General features: G+C 38.7%; 1 protein-coding gene across 1 annotated transcript; it reads left to right on the top strand.

Moving 5' to 3' along the window:
* Positions 1-998: 998 nt before the first annotated feature.
* On the top strand, positions 999-14,783 carry LOC101915433 (fibrinogen-like protein 1-like protein). The gene is made up of 3 exons (XM_013305421.2): positions 999-1,052; positions 9,097-9,289; positions 12,828-14,783. Exons 2-3 carry the CDS (start codon positions 9,142-9,144, stop codon positions 13,526-13,528), a joined length of 849 nt encoding a protein of 282 aa, XP_013160875.1. The 5' UTR covers positions 999-1,052; positions 9,097-9,141; the 3' UTR covers positions 13,529-14,783.
* Positions 14,784-16,980: the final 2,197 nt, after the last annotated feature.

The raw sequence follows: 16,980 nt of genomic DNA, 5'->3' as shown, positions 1-16,980 counted from the left end.
TGATCAAATACTTGAGGTAGAACTGGTGCATGGAGATGGAAAATATTTTCATCTTACTGATTTTACTAAATGTCTTTTTTTGTAGTAGAAATTCTCCTGAAAGCTGACTGATATTTAGATAAGTAGTGTTTAAAATGTGACTCTGAATCATGTTTTGCAATATGCCAAATCTGGATCAAACCTGAAGTGCTAGATACTTTTAAGTTTCATTATCTCTGAAGTCCAGACAGTTGATTATGGAAGTGTTGGTTGTTTTGGTGGTCTCTTGTCAACTTCACATGGAGCAGGGTTATCACCAACACTAGATCAGTTTAGTTATGCTGTGTCTGGCCAGTGTTAAAAACCTCCAAGCATGGAGGTTTCACAACCCGTCTGGGAAAGCTGTTCCAGTGCTTCACTACTCTCAGTGAACAAGCTTTCCCAAATGTCCAATTTGAACCTCCCAAGTCACAGGTTGTGGTCATTGCACCATGTTATTGTTAGACTATGTGATTAATCATGGTGAAATCAAAAGCCTGGTGAGGTTCAGATGAATATTGACAGATAGAGGAACCCTAGCAAACCTAGTCAATGAAAACTGGAAGACACAGACTTGACAGCTCCTAAGACTACCAAAGGAGACAGATTAGACCATTTTTGCAGGTGTGAAACCCAAAGAAACTCTCCCGGAAGTCATTGCAGAATGAGGTATTGCCTGCAGGGGACTCACTATGGGATGCGGGGGAAGGGCACTTTGGAATTGCTTAAAGGTTATTATTCGATGCTTTTAGCAGGACTGTGGGAACGTGTGAAGCTTTATGGAATGGTTAGAGGAAGGACCAAAGGATGGGGAAAGGTGGGATCTGTGTAGCAGGGAGGAACAAGCCTGATCTGATTTCTTTGTTGACCTGTCTATGCTGGCTGCTTTTCATCACCTTATCAACCCCTGGGTTTTTTCAGTTCTCATTTTCTGAGTTTTTAAATGTAGCTCACTGTTCTTTATTTCTCTTTTTAAAAGACTGGCCTTTACTATGCCCACTGAAGTCCTCTGGGACCTCCATGACTTCTAAAAGGTAAGTGTAAATGGTTCAGAGAGAACTCCTGCTAGTTCACAAGGTGCCTGTCGGATTTAATCTGTCTTTGCCATTTGAAAATATCTAACTTCTTCAGTGTCTTTGAGATGTTTTTCACCTAATCTGGCCTCTAATCCTACTCATTAAAATCAATTTCATTAAGTATCTGATCGCTGTTTATGAAGTCTGCAACAAAAAAAGACATTGAATCTGTGGCATTTGCCCTCCTTCCTCATTAAATAATAGATTTTTAGTTTTGACTGCTTTTTATTTCCAATTAATTTACAAAATATTTCTCTAATTTTTATGCCCCTTCCTAACGGCAATCTTTTTAATCTTAACCTCTAATTTTTTCCTAGTCTTTTGTTGTGTTATTCTCATATAGTCACTCTTAGGAATTTGTTGTTTTATTCCACCATTTGTTTGCACATCTCCATTTTGACTTTCAAATTTTTACAGAACTCTTGAACCAGAACTTTTAAGCTGTTAATATGGTTCCTGTTTTTCTTCATGAGAAATAGTTTGTCATTTCTCCTTTATTATAGTACCTTTTATTAACTGCCACCCTCCTTGAAGAGACTTTTTCTCTGAGAATCTTAGCAAGAGGGGTTAGAAAACGGTTGCCTAAGTTTCTTGGTCTGCTTTTTCTTTTTCTTTTCTTTTTTTTTTTTTTAATTAAAATATATTGTCCTTACAATACTGCATATTTCTTTCCTCAGAATCACAAATTCTACCATATTAAGTTATGTGTCACCTAAATTGCATTCCACACAAATACTCTCCAACAGTTTTCACCTGCAATAATTGTATCTGGCAATTTCGGCCACCTTTAAAATAAAAAGTAACTTACAAGACGTGTCCTATCATACTCTTTTCCAAAGCTACCAGAGTAATTTCAGTTTTTCATTGCCACTAGTCCTATCAGCTTAAATTATTTTTCCAGTGTGTCCTATGATGATGGATTTGGATGCATTTTTCAAATTAGGTCCTGCTTCAGTGTGTTTTTTTGAAAGTGTGCTCTTTTCAATTTAGTTACGTTTCTATCCCTTTAGAATTTGGTCTATGCTTCAAGAGGAAGACATAATAAATGTGGGTTTAGTGTTTACTTCAGACCTTGGAATATATTTATTAAAAAATCGGAAAGAAAAAAAGTTCTGAACATCTGAAAAGTCAGGTATTTCCAAGAGGGAAGCATTTATTCTGTTTTACTTTCAGTCCAAAATATATGCCTTGGTTCATTTCCTAAATAATGGTTCATCTCACAAATAATGAATGTGTAAAAGGAGATTTAAAAACTGTATTGAAAACAGTCTTATGTGCAATGTGTTTCAGCAGTTAATAACTGCTTTCTGCATTGTCAGACAAAACACACACTTCATGTGCCATTGCCAGCTCAGAAGTTCAAGAACAAGTGAAAACTGTTTACAAACATTTTTTTGTTACTGATCCTATACAAAGATACTAAAGTGCATTTAGCCAAGGTTGCAAAGCAATTCAAAGTCACCCAAAGTTGCAGAAATATTTCTATGGCCTGGTTTTGTTGTTTGGTGGTTTGGTTTTTCTCGGGTTTTTTTCCCCAAAGCAATGACTTGTGCTGTGCACTCATAAAACCTTTTTCAGGAAAGATACTCAGTGAGCCGTTTTCTATGTTTTATGTGTTTTGCCTGGCTGGAACTTTGTTGCTTGAGTTCCTTTGTATGCTGAACAAGATTATTGAATGAAATGCAGCATTTTACATGTTTCTGGCAACAACACAGAGCCATAAATCACCCATGTCAAGCCTTTTGAAGACCCTGGGTATGCAAGTTGCTAGCTTGTGTCAAAGCCTTTCCCATAATGATGGAGGCCATTTTGGGCACAGAGAGCACAAGATGATAGAGTTTTTAACTCTTGGAGAAGTAAGGAGGGGGGTTAGAAGAACTGCCACCTTTGACTTCTGGAGAGCAGACTTTGGCCTGTTTAGGAGACTGGTTGACAGAGTCCCTAGGCAGGCAGTCCTGAAGGGCCAGGGAGTCCAGGAAGGCTGGGCATTCCTCAAGAAGGAAATCCTAAAGGCACAAGAGCAGGCCATCCCCATGTGCCAAAAGACAAGCTGGCAAAAGAGACCACCAGCCTGGCTGAACAAAGAGCTTTGGCTGGAACTTGGAAGAAAAGACATCTTACAATCTTTGGAAGAAGGGGCAGGCAACTCAGGAGGGCTACAAGTATGGCATGAGGTTTTGCAGGAAGAAAATTAGAAGGACTGAAGCCCAACTAGAACTTAATACGGCTACTGCCATAAAAGACCATAAACCATGTTTCTGTAAATATATTAGCAACAAAAGGAGAGCTACAGAGAATCTCCATCCTTTATTGGACACAGGGGGAAGGAAACATACTGGCAAAGGCTGAAGTACTTAATGCCTTCTTTGCCTCAGTCTTTAATAGTAAGTCCATTTTTTCTCTGGGTACCCAGCCCCCTGACCTGGAAGACATAGACAGGGAGCAGAATGAATCCAAGGGGGAACGGTTAGTGACCTGCTACACCACTTAGACACACACAAGTCCATGAGACCAGATGGAATCCACGCAAGGGTACTGAGGGAGCTGGCAGAAGTGCTCACCAAGCCACTTTCCATCATTTATCAGCAGTCCTGGCTAACAGGGAAGTCCCAGTTGAGTGGGAGTTAGCAAATGTGATGCCCATCTACAAGAAGGGCAGGAAGGAGGATCTGGGGAGCTGCAGGCCTGTCAGCCTGACCTCTGTGCTGGGGAAGGTTATGGAGCAGATCAGCCTGAGCGCCGTCACACAGCACATGCAGGACAACCATGGGATCAGGCCCAGCCAGCGTGGGTTTATGACAGACAGGTCCTGCTCAACAAACCTGATCTGCCTCTACAACAAGGTGACCCACCTAGTGGGTTAGGGAAAGGCTGTGCATGTTGTGTACCTGGACATCAGTAAAGTCTTTGACACATTCCCACAGCATTCTCTGGGGAAACTGGCTGCTCACGGCTTGGACGGGTGCACTCTGTGCTGGGTAAAAAGCTGCTGGATGGCCGGGCCCAATGAGTGGTGGTGGATGGAGTTAAAAGCCAGTTGGCAGCTAGTCACAAGTGGTGTTCCCCAGGGCTCAGTGCTGGGGCCAGCTCTGTTTAACATCTTTATCAATGACCTGGACGAGGGGACTGGGTGCACCCTCAGTAAGTCTGAAGACAACACTAAGTTGTGGGGGCGTGTTGACCGGCTGGAGGGCAGGCAGGCTCTGCAGGGGGATCTGGACATGCTGGACCCGTGGGCCAAGGCCAGTTGTACCAGGTTCAACAAGGCTCAGTGCCGGGTCCTGCGCTTGGGTCACACCAGCCCCACACAGCGCTACGGGCTGGGGGCAGAGCGGCTGGAAAGTGCCTGGGAGAAAAGGGCCTGGGGGTGCTGGCTGACAGCTGGATGAACATGGGCCAGCAGCGTGCCCAGGTGGTCCAGAAGGCCAACAGCATCCTGGATTGTATCTGAAACAGTGTGTCCCCCTGTACTCGGCACTGGTGAGGCTGCACTTTGAACACTATGTTCAGTTTTGGGCCCCTCACTGCAGGAGGGACATTGAGGTGCTGGAGCATGTCCAGAGATGGAAAATGGAGCTGGTGAAGGGTCTGGAGCATAAGTCTTATGAGGAGCATCTGAGGGAACTGGGCTTGCTTAGCCTGGTGAAGAGGAGGCTCAGGGAAGACATCACTCTACAGCTACCTGACAGGAGGCTGTAGCGAGGGAGGTGCCAGTGTCTGCTCCCAGGTAACAAGTGATAGGACAAGAGAAAACAGTCTCAAGTTACACCAGGGGAGGTTTAGATTGAACATGAGGAAAAATTTCTTCACCAAAAGGGTTGTCAAGCACTAGAACAGGCTGCTCAGGGAAGTGGTTGAGTCACCATCCTTGTTGATATTTAAAAGATGTGTAGATGTGGCACTTTAGGGATATGGTTTAGTGGTGGACTTGGCAGTGCTAGGTTAACGGTTGGATTCAATCTTAAAGGTCTTTTCCAACCTAAATGATTCTATGATTCTATAATATTTACCAGCACTTATTGACATCATTATCCAGACTACTAAGGTTAAATTAACACAACTTTGATCTTGCTAGAACTGATGTCTTCATTATATGGGTTTATCTATGGGCATTTTTCATATCCCTTACACAGAAAGTCTGGTTAGTTGCAATGTAGTAGCCAGGTTGCCATCGCAACTAACTTCAGAGCTTGATGAAATAGTAAGTTAATCAATATCAGTCAAATTCTTCCTTTGCAAGGGTGTCTTAACAAGACCATGACTTGTTGAAATATAGAAAACTTGTGAAGAAACTTTCCACATAGGACAGGCTGCACTGGAAAAATCCAAATGAATGCTTGCCAGTTAAAGCTGAGCAGCGTCAAAGGGATAAGTAAAACCAGCATATTGTGGGGAAGGAATATGTGGTCATTAGGCTGAGAAACTTGAGTAACTTCATTAACATGGCTAACAATGTCATTATAGTGATGCATTATTTTGAAATCTGTAAATTACCAAACCATACCAGTATAAAGTAGTTCTACCTTAAGATCATTATATGATTTATAGGGCTGAAAAATTATTCTCAAAATACTTGATCAAGAACAGAGAGAGAGAGATGTAATGATTTTCATTGTTTTTCAAAGTGTTCACCTACAGAAAGAGACACCTTTCAGAGCACAAGTGAATGAATGCTGTTGCCCTTTCTTCTCTCTTCTAATTTAACACTTCCGACTTCACTTCTGCTCTGCCAGCTCAGATTGAAGTTCGGAATTCAACAAAGAGAAGCAAAAAGCAAGAAAGTAAAGAAAAATTGAAAGGTAGGGGAAGAGATAAACGGTGATGGAAAACGTAGGAATCAAAGGCACAAAACAAAGATATACCCCAATTTATATCAGGGTAACATGAGACCTATCAATAACTAACACTAAAGTCAGTGGTGTTTTCTAGAGCATATCAATATGGACAGAGTGGAAAGGTACCTTCTGCCCTTTCTCAGCATACTATTTCAACAAGATTCCTATCTGTCCAAAGCACTTGTAGTATTTCATAAACTACAATACAGTATTTTCATGCTTTAGCCAAGGTTTATAAAGCTTGGTACCAGCCAGAAATTAGGTATGTCAGACATACAGATATCAGAAATTTCCTGAGCTACATAACACTACAAGCAAAGAGAATGTGTTCTTAAACTTTTCCCTGTAGCTCTGCTACTGACCAGTGTCAGCGAAAAGATAACTTTCTGACTCCCTGTGGCCATTATAATAGAGTGTTGCTTGTACTTTGAAAATGAAGATAAATATCACCGAGTTTTAAATTTTACAAGCAAATCTTCCTTAAAACATTCATTATGTGTATTTATTTAATTATGCATGAATACAAATCCTCAAATTGTGCTTTTACTGAGGATGAATTACTGAAGCATGGTATAAATCTTCAAGTAGAGCTTGCACAGGTCTTAAATGCTCCATTAGTTTTAATTGTGGCTTGTTTCAGGGATAGAATCTGATTGTAGGGTTGTAGGCTGGATCAAGGAGCACAAAAACTTAAGTGTTCGCTCCTCTTGAAAAGTGTAAATGCTAGATTAGACATCCTATAAAGGCCGTGCAGATAGGCAGTACAGTCTTCAGATATATAGCAACAATTAATTAATTCATTACAGTTTTGACCTGACTTAATGTTAATTGTTAATCTGAATAAATTGAAACAGAAACTTTTTGACCAGCCTGTTCTACTTTTGGTTTTTCCCATTTTTATATCTCAGAAACACCGTTTCTGATTCGTTCACATTAAACCATGAAGTAACAACAAGGTTTATTGTTGGTTTGTTCCCAGTACCTATGAATCAAGTTGTCTCTAGGCAGTTTTAAATGTGACTAGCAGTATAGCAGCTAGTTAATTTACCTATGCAAAATGACACAGTCAGTTTGAGCATCCCCCTGTATATTTAAGCAACGTAAGTAATTTTCTGAACTAAAACCTCTTCGTGGGTCTCCATCACTGTGCTTATTTATTAATCAAGGAAATTTAATTTAGTTACTACATTGTTTTAATCCTTATGGAAGAACTTTGTACTTTACAATTCATACATACTTACTTGCAAGTGTAGTAAGTGAGAGCAAAGTCCACTAGAGTAAGTACACGCTGTGAAATAATGAAGATGCAATTTTGCTTCATCTGAGATAGTGTGTGTTGGAGCTGATTTATTCACTTGGACTTAAGAAGCAGGCAAAGTACAACTGTAAGGAACAAGCTCATTCATTTGTGAGTGGTTTTCTTTGCCAGGCTTCACTTGAAAGAGGTAAGGTGCCTGTCTAGTGTTGTTTTCCTAAGCTGCTTTCTTAATAATTTATAATTCCAACTTCTGAAATTCTAGAATTAAATGGATCTGTAAATCATTTCAATGTGTAATATAAGGGAAGAAAAAAGCCTTATTCACTCAAAAATGCTAAAGAAAAACAAAACAGCCTTTAAAATAACTCCAGATCCAAGTACAGATTTCCTGAAGTTTAGTGATGCTTGTGGATTATATTTTGATTTTAAGTAATTTATAATATAATAATTAATAATAGCAACAATAATGGAAGCTTTCAGGAAACAGGAAAACTTTCATCAAGTCCAACCAGTAATTTTCCGGTTCATTATGATCCCAATGTCAAATGATCAACTTTGCATAAAATAGCAAATTGTGTGTTAATAGCAAATCAGAACTATTACTGAATGGTTTTAGGTAGAATAGAAAACTCTTTTGCTGGTTTTCTTTATGGTGGGTATAAAAATTAATTCTCAAATCTGAACTTTATTACAGTGATTTATCTTGGACATTTTAAAAAAACATGTGCTGAATATTTTTCCACTCTGGAAAACTGTTTGCTGAATCTGCTGCTATGGCATTAGATTTATAAGGAATGTGGCTTTGTTCCAGCATAAACCACTGTGGAGAAGGATATGGATCTCTCTAGACTCTGTGCTGACGCTGGCAGGAAATAATCTCTGACCGAATTGCTGCTTGCTAGATCTATTTTCTGCCTTTGTCAAAGACACTGTGGGGAGCTCAGTCGTTAAAAAAAAAAACAAAAAAATAAAAAGAGTTTGGCTAGAGTCTACGTAAATGTGTCCTTTGAGAGTATAGGAAGCATTTGTTATCCTGATTCAGTCTATGCTATCATTGATACAGAAATGCCTCTTCAGTCAACCTAGGATTTGCCTAAGTGAGGACCCCAGGATTTAGTTCAGTAATAATAGTATTATTCATTAATTAAAAACAGTAATAGTCGTAAGGCTTCTTGCCATGTTGGATGGAGGCTTACTAGATTTGTAACCCCCAAAGGAGGACAAAATGGGGCTCAAAACTGTTTTGATTCAACATATTGAACCCTTGTGCGTTTTGAAGAGGCTGAAGAAAAGTTCTTTTTGCTGTGTTTATTGAGCTTTTTTTTAAAAAAAATCTGATTTAAACCTGTGACCTATTACTTAAAGCTGTAGATGGAAGTTCAGAAAAGGCATAGTCCAGATGTGCTGAAGTGAGTTCTCCAGTACATGGAAATATTCCCAGCACTTGGAAAGCCTTGTCTTTCAGTATTGTTGAATTACAGACAGTTAGCAAAGATAGTGTTACTGTTTCTACCAGTCTGACTGTTGGTGCCTCTATTTTACTACAGTTTGGACTCAGGGAATAACTGAAATTCAATTCTGATAAATATAAGGTGTGCTTTTTCTTTTGTCATTACATCACTTTCTATGGCTTTTTGTCACATATAAAATTACATTATGTTTCATTGCCTGGCATGGTAAAAGGTGACAGAAGCATGAGACATTCTAAGTGTTGCAGCACAGTGCTCAGTGTCAGAGGAATGACTAATCAGAAATAGGGAGTGAGACATCAGGGAAAGGAGAGGCCCTTGAAAAATGGGAGAAGCCAGTTTTGGCAGAGGCTCATTGTATTGAAGCTAAGTATTTCAATACCTTTCTCCTTCAGAACTTTCATACTAAAGGTCATAAGTCTTTCCATTTTCAATTTCAGTCTGTGTTACAGTTCCGTATTGCTGCAGGAGGACTGAATCAGAAGATGCTGTTGACAAGTTCAGCGGGTTTTATTCTGTTCTTGCTGTCTCACTGCATTGTGTCAGTGAGCACCAAAGAGGCAGTGGTCTTGGCTAATGCCCACCTTCTCCCCCGAAGAGGCTATGAGAGGCTGGGTAACACCAATGAAAAAGGTACTCATGAAGAGAGTGAGTGATTTGGATGCATGCTGTGTTTTACTTTATTGCTTTGCTGTAACATTTTCAGCCAATGTATTTGACAGTTAGCCCTGCAAAAATATTTTGCAATATGAACATGTCCTGCCCTAAAGTCCAGAATCTTTGAAACCCTTGCTCAGCTGCCATCTAATTCAAGAGAAATTAACAGGTTTTTTGAAAAAAAAAAGTTTTGTGGCATTTGAAGACTTATTCTTAGGACAGTCATATCTAGATTACACCTGACACCTCAGTACCTAAATCCCATTGGTACCTATAACTGAGGCATCCCTGAGCCTTTCTGGTTTGCAAGGTCCAGCTTGGTATGTTTTCCAATACATTTACCAGAGCAGATCCCACATAAAATGTACACATAAAGAATAGTGGGATTGATTAATTTTCCTCCTCTGACTGATGGCACTTGAGGGTTTATAAAATTTACTTTCCAAATGAATCCTGTACCAATTAGCCTAAATTATGTTCTCATTAGCTGTCTATAGAAGTTCTATTTTGCATGAATAATATTCACTGAGAAGGGCAAATACAAGTGTCAGTGTATATATTGCTGGCTTGGACATTACTGTATAAATCACTTAATCATTCTATAAAATCATGGGATCACATCTGGAGTCAAGCTGTGTCTGCCAGGTGAATGTTCTAACTGTGGTACAGAGTTGTGTACACAGTTTTGCTCTTTCAGGATATTTAATAATGTCATGCAGATAGTATTGAGATTTAAAGTATTCTAATATTGGCTGTGGATTCTATTAGCCAATGACAGGAATAAAAGTAAGACCTTCAAAAACCTATATACTCCTGTAAATCTGTCCAGAGTTTCTTAAAAATAACAGTAAACTTCTGAATACCAAATATAAAAGACTATATTTAACACAATGCTGATACTATGAATAATACTATTTAACATGTTTAGTCTATCTGGATATCTAAAAAAAGCCTATGATAAAATACTTAATACAATTTTAAATCAGAGAAGGTTGGGTTACTTTATAATTTCAGTAGAGATTGAGAAGAAAATGGCAATGACTCAAGTAGAAAAGTAAACCATAAAGTCAAGGGGAGAATAGAAGTATTTGCTTACAAATGATCTTTTCAGTATTCTTATTAAGTACAAAATAGGAAAAAAACCCACCTTATTAAGTGCAAAAATAGGAATATGCTGATAAAATTTAATGCTGACATGAAGTAAACAAATGCCAATACAAAAGTCAGAATATTATACAGAAAAAAAATCGTATGTTCTTAAGTAATATGTTTGGGATGAAAAATAAAGTACAAAGTTCTAGGTTTTATTGCAAGGTGAGGACTTTACTAGTTAGAATGATCCAAAGACTAACCTGTAGTTTAAAGGAAACTAAGCAATACAAATGCAATCCTAGAATATATCAACAGGTATGTTTTTAATAAGACTTGGGAAGGATCAGTGGCACTATATAAGGCCATCTGCAATACTGTGTGCAAATTTTACCCATGTTCTAGGAAATTGATTTGCAGTGAAGAGGTTCAGAAAAGCTACTAAGATAATTAAGGAACAAGAGATAACACTAAATAATTAATATAATATAATAATAATTAAATAATTAAAGAACTTATGTATCCTACAGAATTTACCATAACAAAACAAAGGCTGACTAAAAATATAGCTGTCCTCATGGTACACTGGGGCTTATTACCCAGGAAGAAGCACTATTTAACTAAAGGACAACATGACACAAGAAAGGAAAAGATGGGCAGTGGATATTAATAAAATTAGACTGAGAATCAGATGAGTATTTCTAACAGAGTAGTGACAGTTATTGGTCTACAATGCTTTCCAGTTGGAAGAGAAGGAATTTAATGAATCTGTAAAGAAGACTGGATGATCTAATTCCTTACAGGATCACTAATAGCTAAAACAGTCACTCATGGTCCCTTCCTCTTTCCAGAAAGTTGAGGGGCTTTTTTTGTTTGTTTTTACACTAACCAAACTATTCAGTGTACTTTTGATCTGTTGGTCACGAGACCATACAATGAGAGTGACTCTTTTCAGATTCTGTTCTTCTGTTCAGAAAAAGAAAACCAATGTGTTCAGTAAAAAGGATCAGTAGGGTCTCTCTGGTCAGTGATTTGGGCAGTGAAGAGCTTTTTTTATGAGCTTTTGCTTTCAACTTTTATCTTTGGAAATATTTTTCCTTGTTTTTTGACCTTTTTTTTTTTTTTTTTAAATTAGGACATCTAGCCATACTTTTCCTGAATTATCCCTTTTTCCCAGAAGAAAAAATTAAGTTCTAAATACAGTATCTAAATTCCTGTCAGTCATTGTCAGGAAAGAACATCAGATTTCTTAGGTCTGAAGAACTGTCATTTTACATCACAGGTGGTTGAATTTTCTGTAGGAATTGTCCTCATAGAGATATTAAAATTGTCAAGTTTTTATTAAATATAAATGACAAATATTCCATAGTACAATGACATAATGACAAGTCTTTCAACTCTATTGAGAAGTTATTTCAATTCATAAACATATTTTTGAGTAACAGAACATTGAATAACATCCTTCTCTACAAAAGGAATTATCTATATATGAATTCATACATACATAACTGTATATTTAAATAAATTATATTCTTGCTCTTGGAAGCCTCACAATCAATTGTAAAAACCAGAGCATTGTGCCTTAGTCTGAGAGATGCTTGAAACTATACTATAGCAAGAAATTACCTTATAAGCAAGTTAAATTTAAAAACCACAGTGTGTATATATATATATTTCAGCCCAATATAGAGGGCCATCCCAAGCCTTATATGCTATTTTTATCAACCTCTGAGTCTACTGGATAAGCAATAAAGTGGAAAAGCACTTTCACCTATTTTTCTGATATTGGCAGCACAGCACTGTAGTTCTACCTGCAAATCAGTGGTAAGATTTAGCCTGGAGTTTGAGTGACAAGAACTGTTCCTAAAAAAGTCTAGATGTTTTTAAGTTTTGTATTAGCAAGAAATGTTCTTTAATATCTCCCTTTGATCAATGATCACATGACATACTTATCAGAATTTAATGCAAGGATGTTGCAGATGCCTGAAGTATAAATTGGTTAAAGAGAAATTAGATTTATTTGTTGAGGATAAGGCTAGCTCTAGTAATTAAACGCAATCCTCCAAGACATGGCACCGAGAACTGCAAAGTTGCTGACTACTTAAACTGGAAGAACACAGGAGGAAAAGGAATGGTCTGTACATAACTTTCAGCTTTTCCACCATACTTCTGTCATAAAGGCATAATCACACTCCGTTGGATGGTAGAGTAACAAAACCTTTTTTGAATTTCTGAACATTTCCTGCATGTTCTGCCCTGAAATCTTCCTTCCTCCTTTAACTAAGTAGGCACCCATTACCTGGGGTAAGTCAGTCAGCTTCCAGTCACAAGGCAATCATTCACTTATTCTAAAGGACAGAGTTCATTATCTAAAATTACGATTTGAACAGAAAGTTACTTTAAAACTTCTTTTTTTCCTACTCAGACTATCCAAGGGATTGTTTTGAGATTTTTCAGCGCTCCAAAGGAAATTGCAGAGATGGTCTTTACATCATCCAACCAAAGGAGGAGCCAATTGTTGTCTCTTGTAACATGCAGGATGGTGGCTGGACAGTAATCCAGCACATTACAGCCAATACTACTGTTGACTTTGATAGGACCTGGCAGGATTACAAATATGGATTTGGCTCTGTTCATGACAGCCACTGGTTAGGAAATGAATATATGCATCAGTTAACTAGCAGCTCCGTGCAATATATACTTGGAGTTAAACTTGTAAACCTAAATGCTGAAATCAAATGGGGACAGTACGAACCATTCCTTATTGAAGATGAAGAGTCTCAATACCGAATCAGGGTTGGTCTATACAAAGGCAACGCCACTGATGCTCTGACCCTGGACACAGAAGCTTATCTCCATGACAACCAGAAGTTCACCACCAAGGACAGAGACAATGACAATTACTTTCAGAATTGTGCTAAACTGGAACACAATGGTGTTCCTGGGGGAGGCTGGTGGTATGATGCGTGTGCTGGAGCAAATTTAAATCGTAGGAACATGATATACTGGCAAAAGGACTGCAACAAGCAACGTGTGTGCAAGTTTGCGTGGATGATGATCAAACCTATTGATCACAGGCTGCCATACCCAACCAAGTCCTGTCCATGCCAGAAAGTTGAACTGTAGGTAGGTTATGCATACTTTGAAAGGAGCATGGATTCTTTGTCCAGTGACTGAAGTGAACTCACACTGACTGGATAATCATACTAAGTAATCATGATTGAAAATTTAATTTGGGCCTCTGCAAGGGCTTTATCGTAGCATATTGTCCAGCTACCAACTACACGAGTGAGAAGTCACTGTCAGAAACTGAGGCGTCTATCAGAAAATTAATTTTACAGTATTTTAGCCATAAGAGGAGTCAGGATATGATGTCTTGTCTGTCTCATATGAGATATACATGCATATACGTGGATTTCAGAAGGTCTTGCTCTACTATGAATGTTCACAGTTGATCTCCTGTAATTGCATATCTTCATATATCATGCAGGAAGAAAATTTCCAGTGAAGTACCTACATTTATAAAATGCATATTGGAGAGTGTTGTGTACCATAGGGCAGCATCAGGCCTTTCCTTTTTACCTTTAGTGAAAAATATTTTAATACATAAAATTGGAATTAACCTCATCGCCCATGGCTTCTTTTCCCTTTCATTGACTCTTCTTTTTATCTCTACTTTTTAATGATCCTATACACAATGAAGTATTCAGTATAGTTTTCTTTTCTTCTTTCTTTCTAGAGTGCCCAGAGCTAATGGGCTCATCAGCCCATTTAAAGCTACTAATCCGAACCTTACAAGTCCTCTGAATTTTTCCCCAAGGAACTCAGTGAACACATTTTTTAAAAGATCAAATCAATTTTGCAATTGTTTACTTATTGCTTCATGTCTTTTCTGAATATTACTCTACTTTGTTTACCATGTTTTGACTGTTGCTTCTCCCTGTTCCATGATATGTTCTCTTTTTTTAATGCCACTGTGAGAAAAGAAGAGCACGTTGGCTTTATTTCACATTTGCTGCCTTCAATTGTTTTGGCACTCAACCCTGACACTATTTAAACAGTGCCTTTTTTCTGATTATAAAATAAAAGGAGAAGCTTTAAATTTCATGACAAATTCATCTGTTTTAAAATAATAAAAGGATTTCTGTTTTGATAACCTTGAAGACCTTGTTTTCTTTACAGCTGTTTGAGTTACTTCACACATTTCTGTATCATTGGAACAGCTGAATGACAACTGAAGAGTTTTTATTGTTGCATTATACAAAATGTCATGATAATAATTAGAATATAGTGTATGTTTTCTTAGATATTTCAGTTACAGAAACTCAACGAACAGATACTGGCAAAATCCTGCTTTTTAATTTAAAAATAGAATCTCATAATTTCCATGAAAAATACTTCACAGAAAATAAATTGTATTAATTTTCAGAAGAGCAAACCTGCCAGGATTACTTAAGAAGAGAAATTAATTGGGAAGTGGAAAAGCCAGGAAAATAATTTTTATCTTTTACAATGCAGTGCAGCATTTTCAGAAAGAGATACAGATATGTTATGTGGGTGAGGCCAATATACCATACATATCTATCTAGCACAATCTGCTCTTTTTTTCTCCCTGAAATTGTATTCAAAGACTGAAGTGTGGTAGGGGAAGAAATGGATAGTAGCTGAATTGAATTTGTCATTGAGTCAATTTAATGTGGTTTCTGCTGTAATTCTCAGGATGCCTCCAAAGTTGTAATGAGGATACAAGAAAATCACCTGAGTGCTGCCAGTCTCCCATAGCTTTTATTCAAATTCTTGGCCATATGGCCAGGTTCTCACACACCTTCCAAAAATGTGTTTTGAATAATCTTGACATGGAAGCCAGCAGGCTCCATCTGATCCTCAAAGGCAAGTAACCTGCTCTGCAGCCCACTCTTGGACTGTTTTGGAGGAAAAGACTGTGCAAATAAGGTGTATGAATAACTGAGGCACCAGCAAGCCCAAACCCAACGGCCCAGTTTTGGAGGCATTCTCTAGTATTAACTTAGAACCCTGCAAATCTATGCTGATACTGAATTCCAGGATGGGAATTAGATTAAAATGTAATAATAGCTCATAACAACTGTCACAGCACTAGCAAAACCAGCCGGCTGCAACAAGGCTTTTATCAGTAAATTCCAGGTTAACTTCAATAAGTAGTTCCCGCACCTTGCCCTAGCACAGCCACCAATCTCCCACAAGGTTTCAACAGTTCATCTACTGTCCGTGCTCTTTCTTCATCCTCTTCAGGCCAGTCCACCCTGCTTCTTGCCTCTGCTGCGTCCAGAGCCTTCCTTCTCTGGGCTCCTCTCCCAGCCAGCCTCTCCTCATCCGAGCCCCCTTCTTCTCCCAGGGCCTCTCCTTGTCTCTCCTACATCTGGGGCACGCTCTCTCCTCCCCCTGCTTCTTCCAAGTCTCTCTTCATCCAGTGTTCCTCTTCCGTACCCCTTAGAGTTATTTAACAACTTAGAGCTCCACATTATCCACATCAGCCAACCCACCGCCCCTGAAGCCAGCCCACAGCTGCGTATTATCAATGTTAATTAACCTGCCTTCATTCCTCTACAATTCCTCTACAAACAACAAGTCTTCAAGGAAAAACAAGATGGAAAAATTAATCCAGTTCAAAGAAAGACATTTAAAGGAAGTCAGGGACTGAGGTAGGTTCCACACTTCTAACCAAAGTATGGATAGAAATGGCTACTGGAGCAGGATTTGGGATGAAGTAGTAGATGAAAATAAGTAAGAATATTCCAGTACACCCACCAGCACTTCTTTCTAGAGCTCTTAAAGAGAAGGACATGGAGCCTTGAAAAGTGCACTAAATTCTTCCTTAGCAAAGGACTGCCTTGACAGAACAGATTTTTTTTCTGCATCGCTGAACCTCAATCATCAGACACCTAGAACTGAGAGCAGCTGGTCATCAACACTGAATCAGAAAATCACAGTCTGAAACACGGGGTTTTCTATTCTGTCTTGTGTTTTCTTTTCCCTCTCACATTTCTCCTATCCTCTCTCTCTCTCTTAGCCTTTCCTGATTATACTGCCTCCTGCACAGACTTGAAGAAAGGAGGTGGGTCCTTTCGTGGTCTAACCTCAGCCAGCAACTAAGTACCTCACAGCTGCTTGCTCGCTCCCCTGCCCCCCCTCCCCCTGGTGGGATGGGGAGGAGAATCGGAAAAAGGGGAAAACATGTGGGTTGAGATACACGTGGTTTAATGATTGTAATAAATTAGTAGTAGCAATAATAATAACAACAACAATAATTATAATGAAGATAAGAGGGTGAGAGAGGAATAAAATTCAAAGGGGAAAAACAAACAAAAGAAAGCAAGAGATGTGCCATACAACTGCTCGCCACTCGCTGACCGATGCCCAGCCAGTCCCCGAGCAGCAATTGGTGGCTCCCAGCCAACTCCTCCCAGTTTATATACTGAGCATGATGTCAACTGTCAACTGTCCTGGCTCTACTCCCTCTTGGCTTCCTGTGCACCTGCTCACTGGCAGGGCATGGGAGACTGAAAAGTCCTTGATTTAGGGTAAGCACTACTTTGCAA

Source organism: Falco peregrinus, chromosome 1 (genome assembly GCF_023634155.1).
Source record: "Falco peregrinus isolate bFalPer1 chromosome 1, bFalPer1.pri, whole genome shotgun sequence".
Classification (NCBI taxonomy): Eukaryota; Metazoa; Chordata; class Aves; order Falconiformes; family Falconidae; genus Falco; species Falco peregrinus.
Note: the sequence above shows the minus strand (reverse complement) of the source record. Positions and strands in the feature narration are given on the sequence as shown.

Bases quoted from the DNA above. Each gene is read 5' to 3' on its own strand.
- LOC101915433 (XM_013305421.2), top strand. From the start codon at position 9,142: ATGCTGTTGACAAGTTCAGCGGGTTTTATTCTGTTCTTGCTGTCTCAC. The intron at 9,290-12,827 runs GTACTCATGAAG...TTTCCTACTCAG, and splicing joins GGGTAACACCAATGAAAAAG to ACTATCCAAGGGATTGTTTT.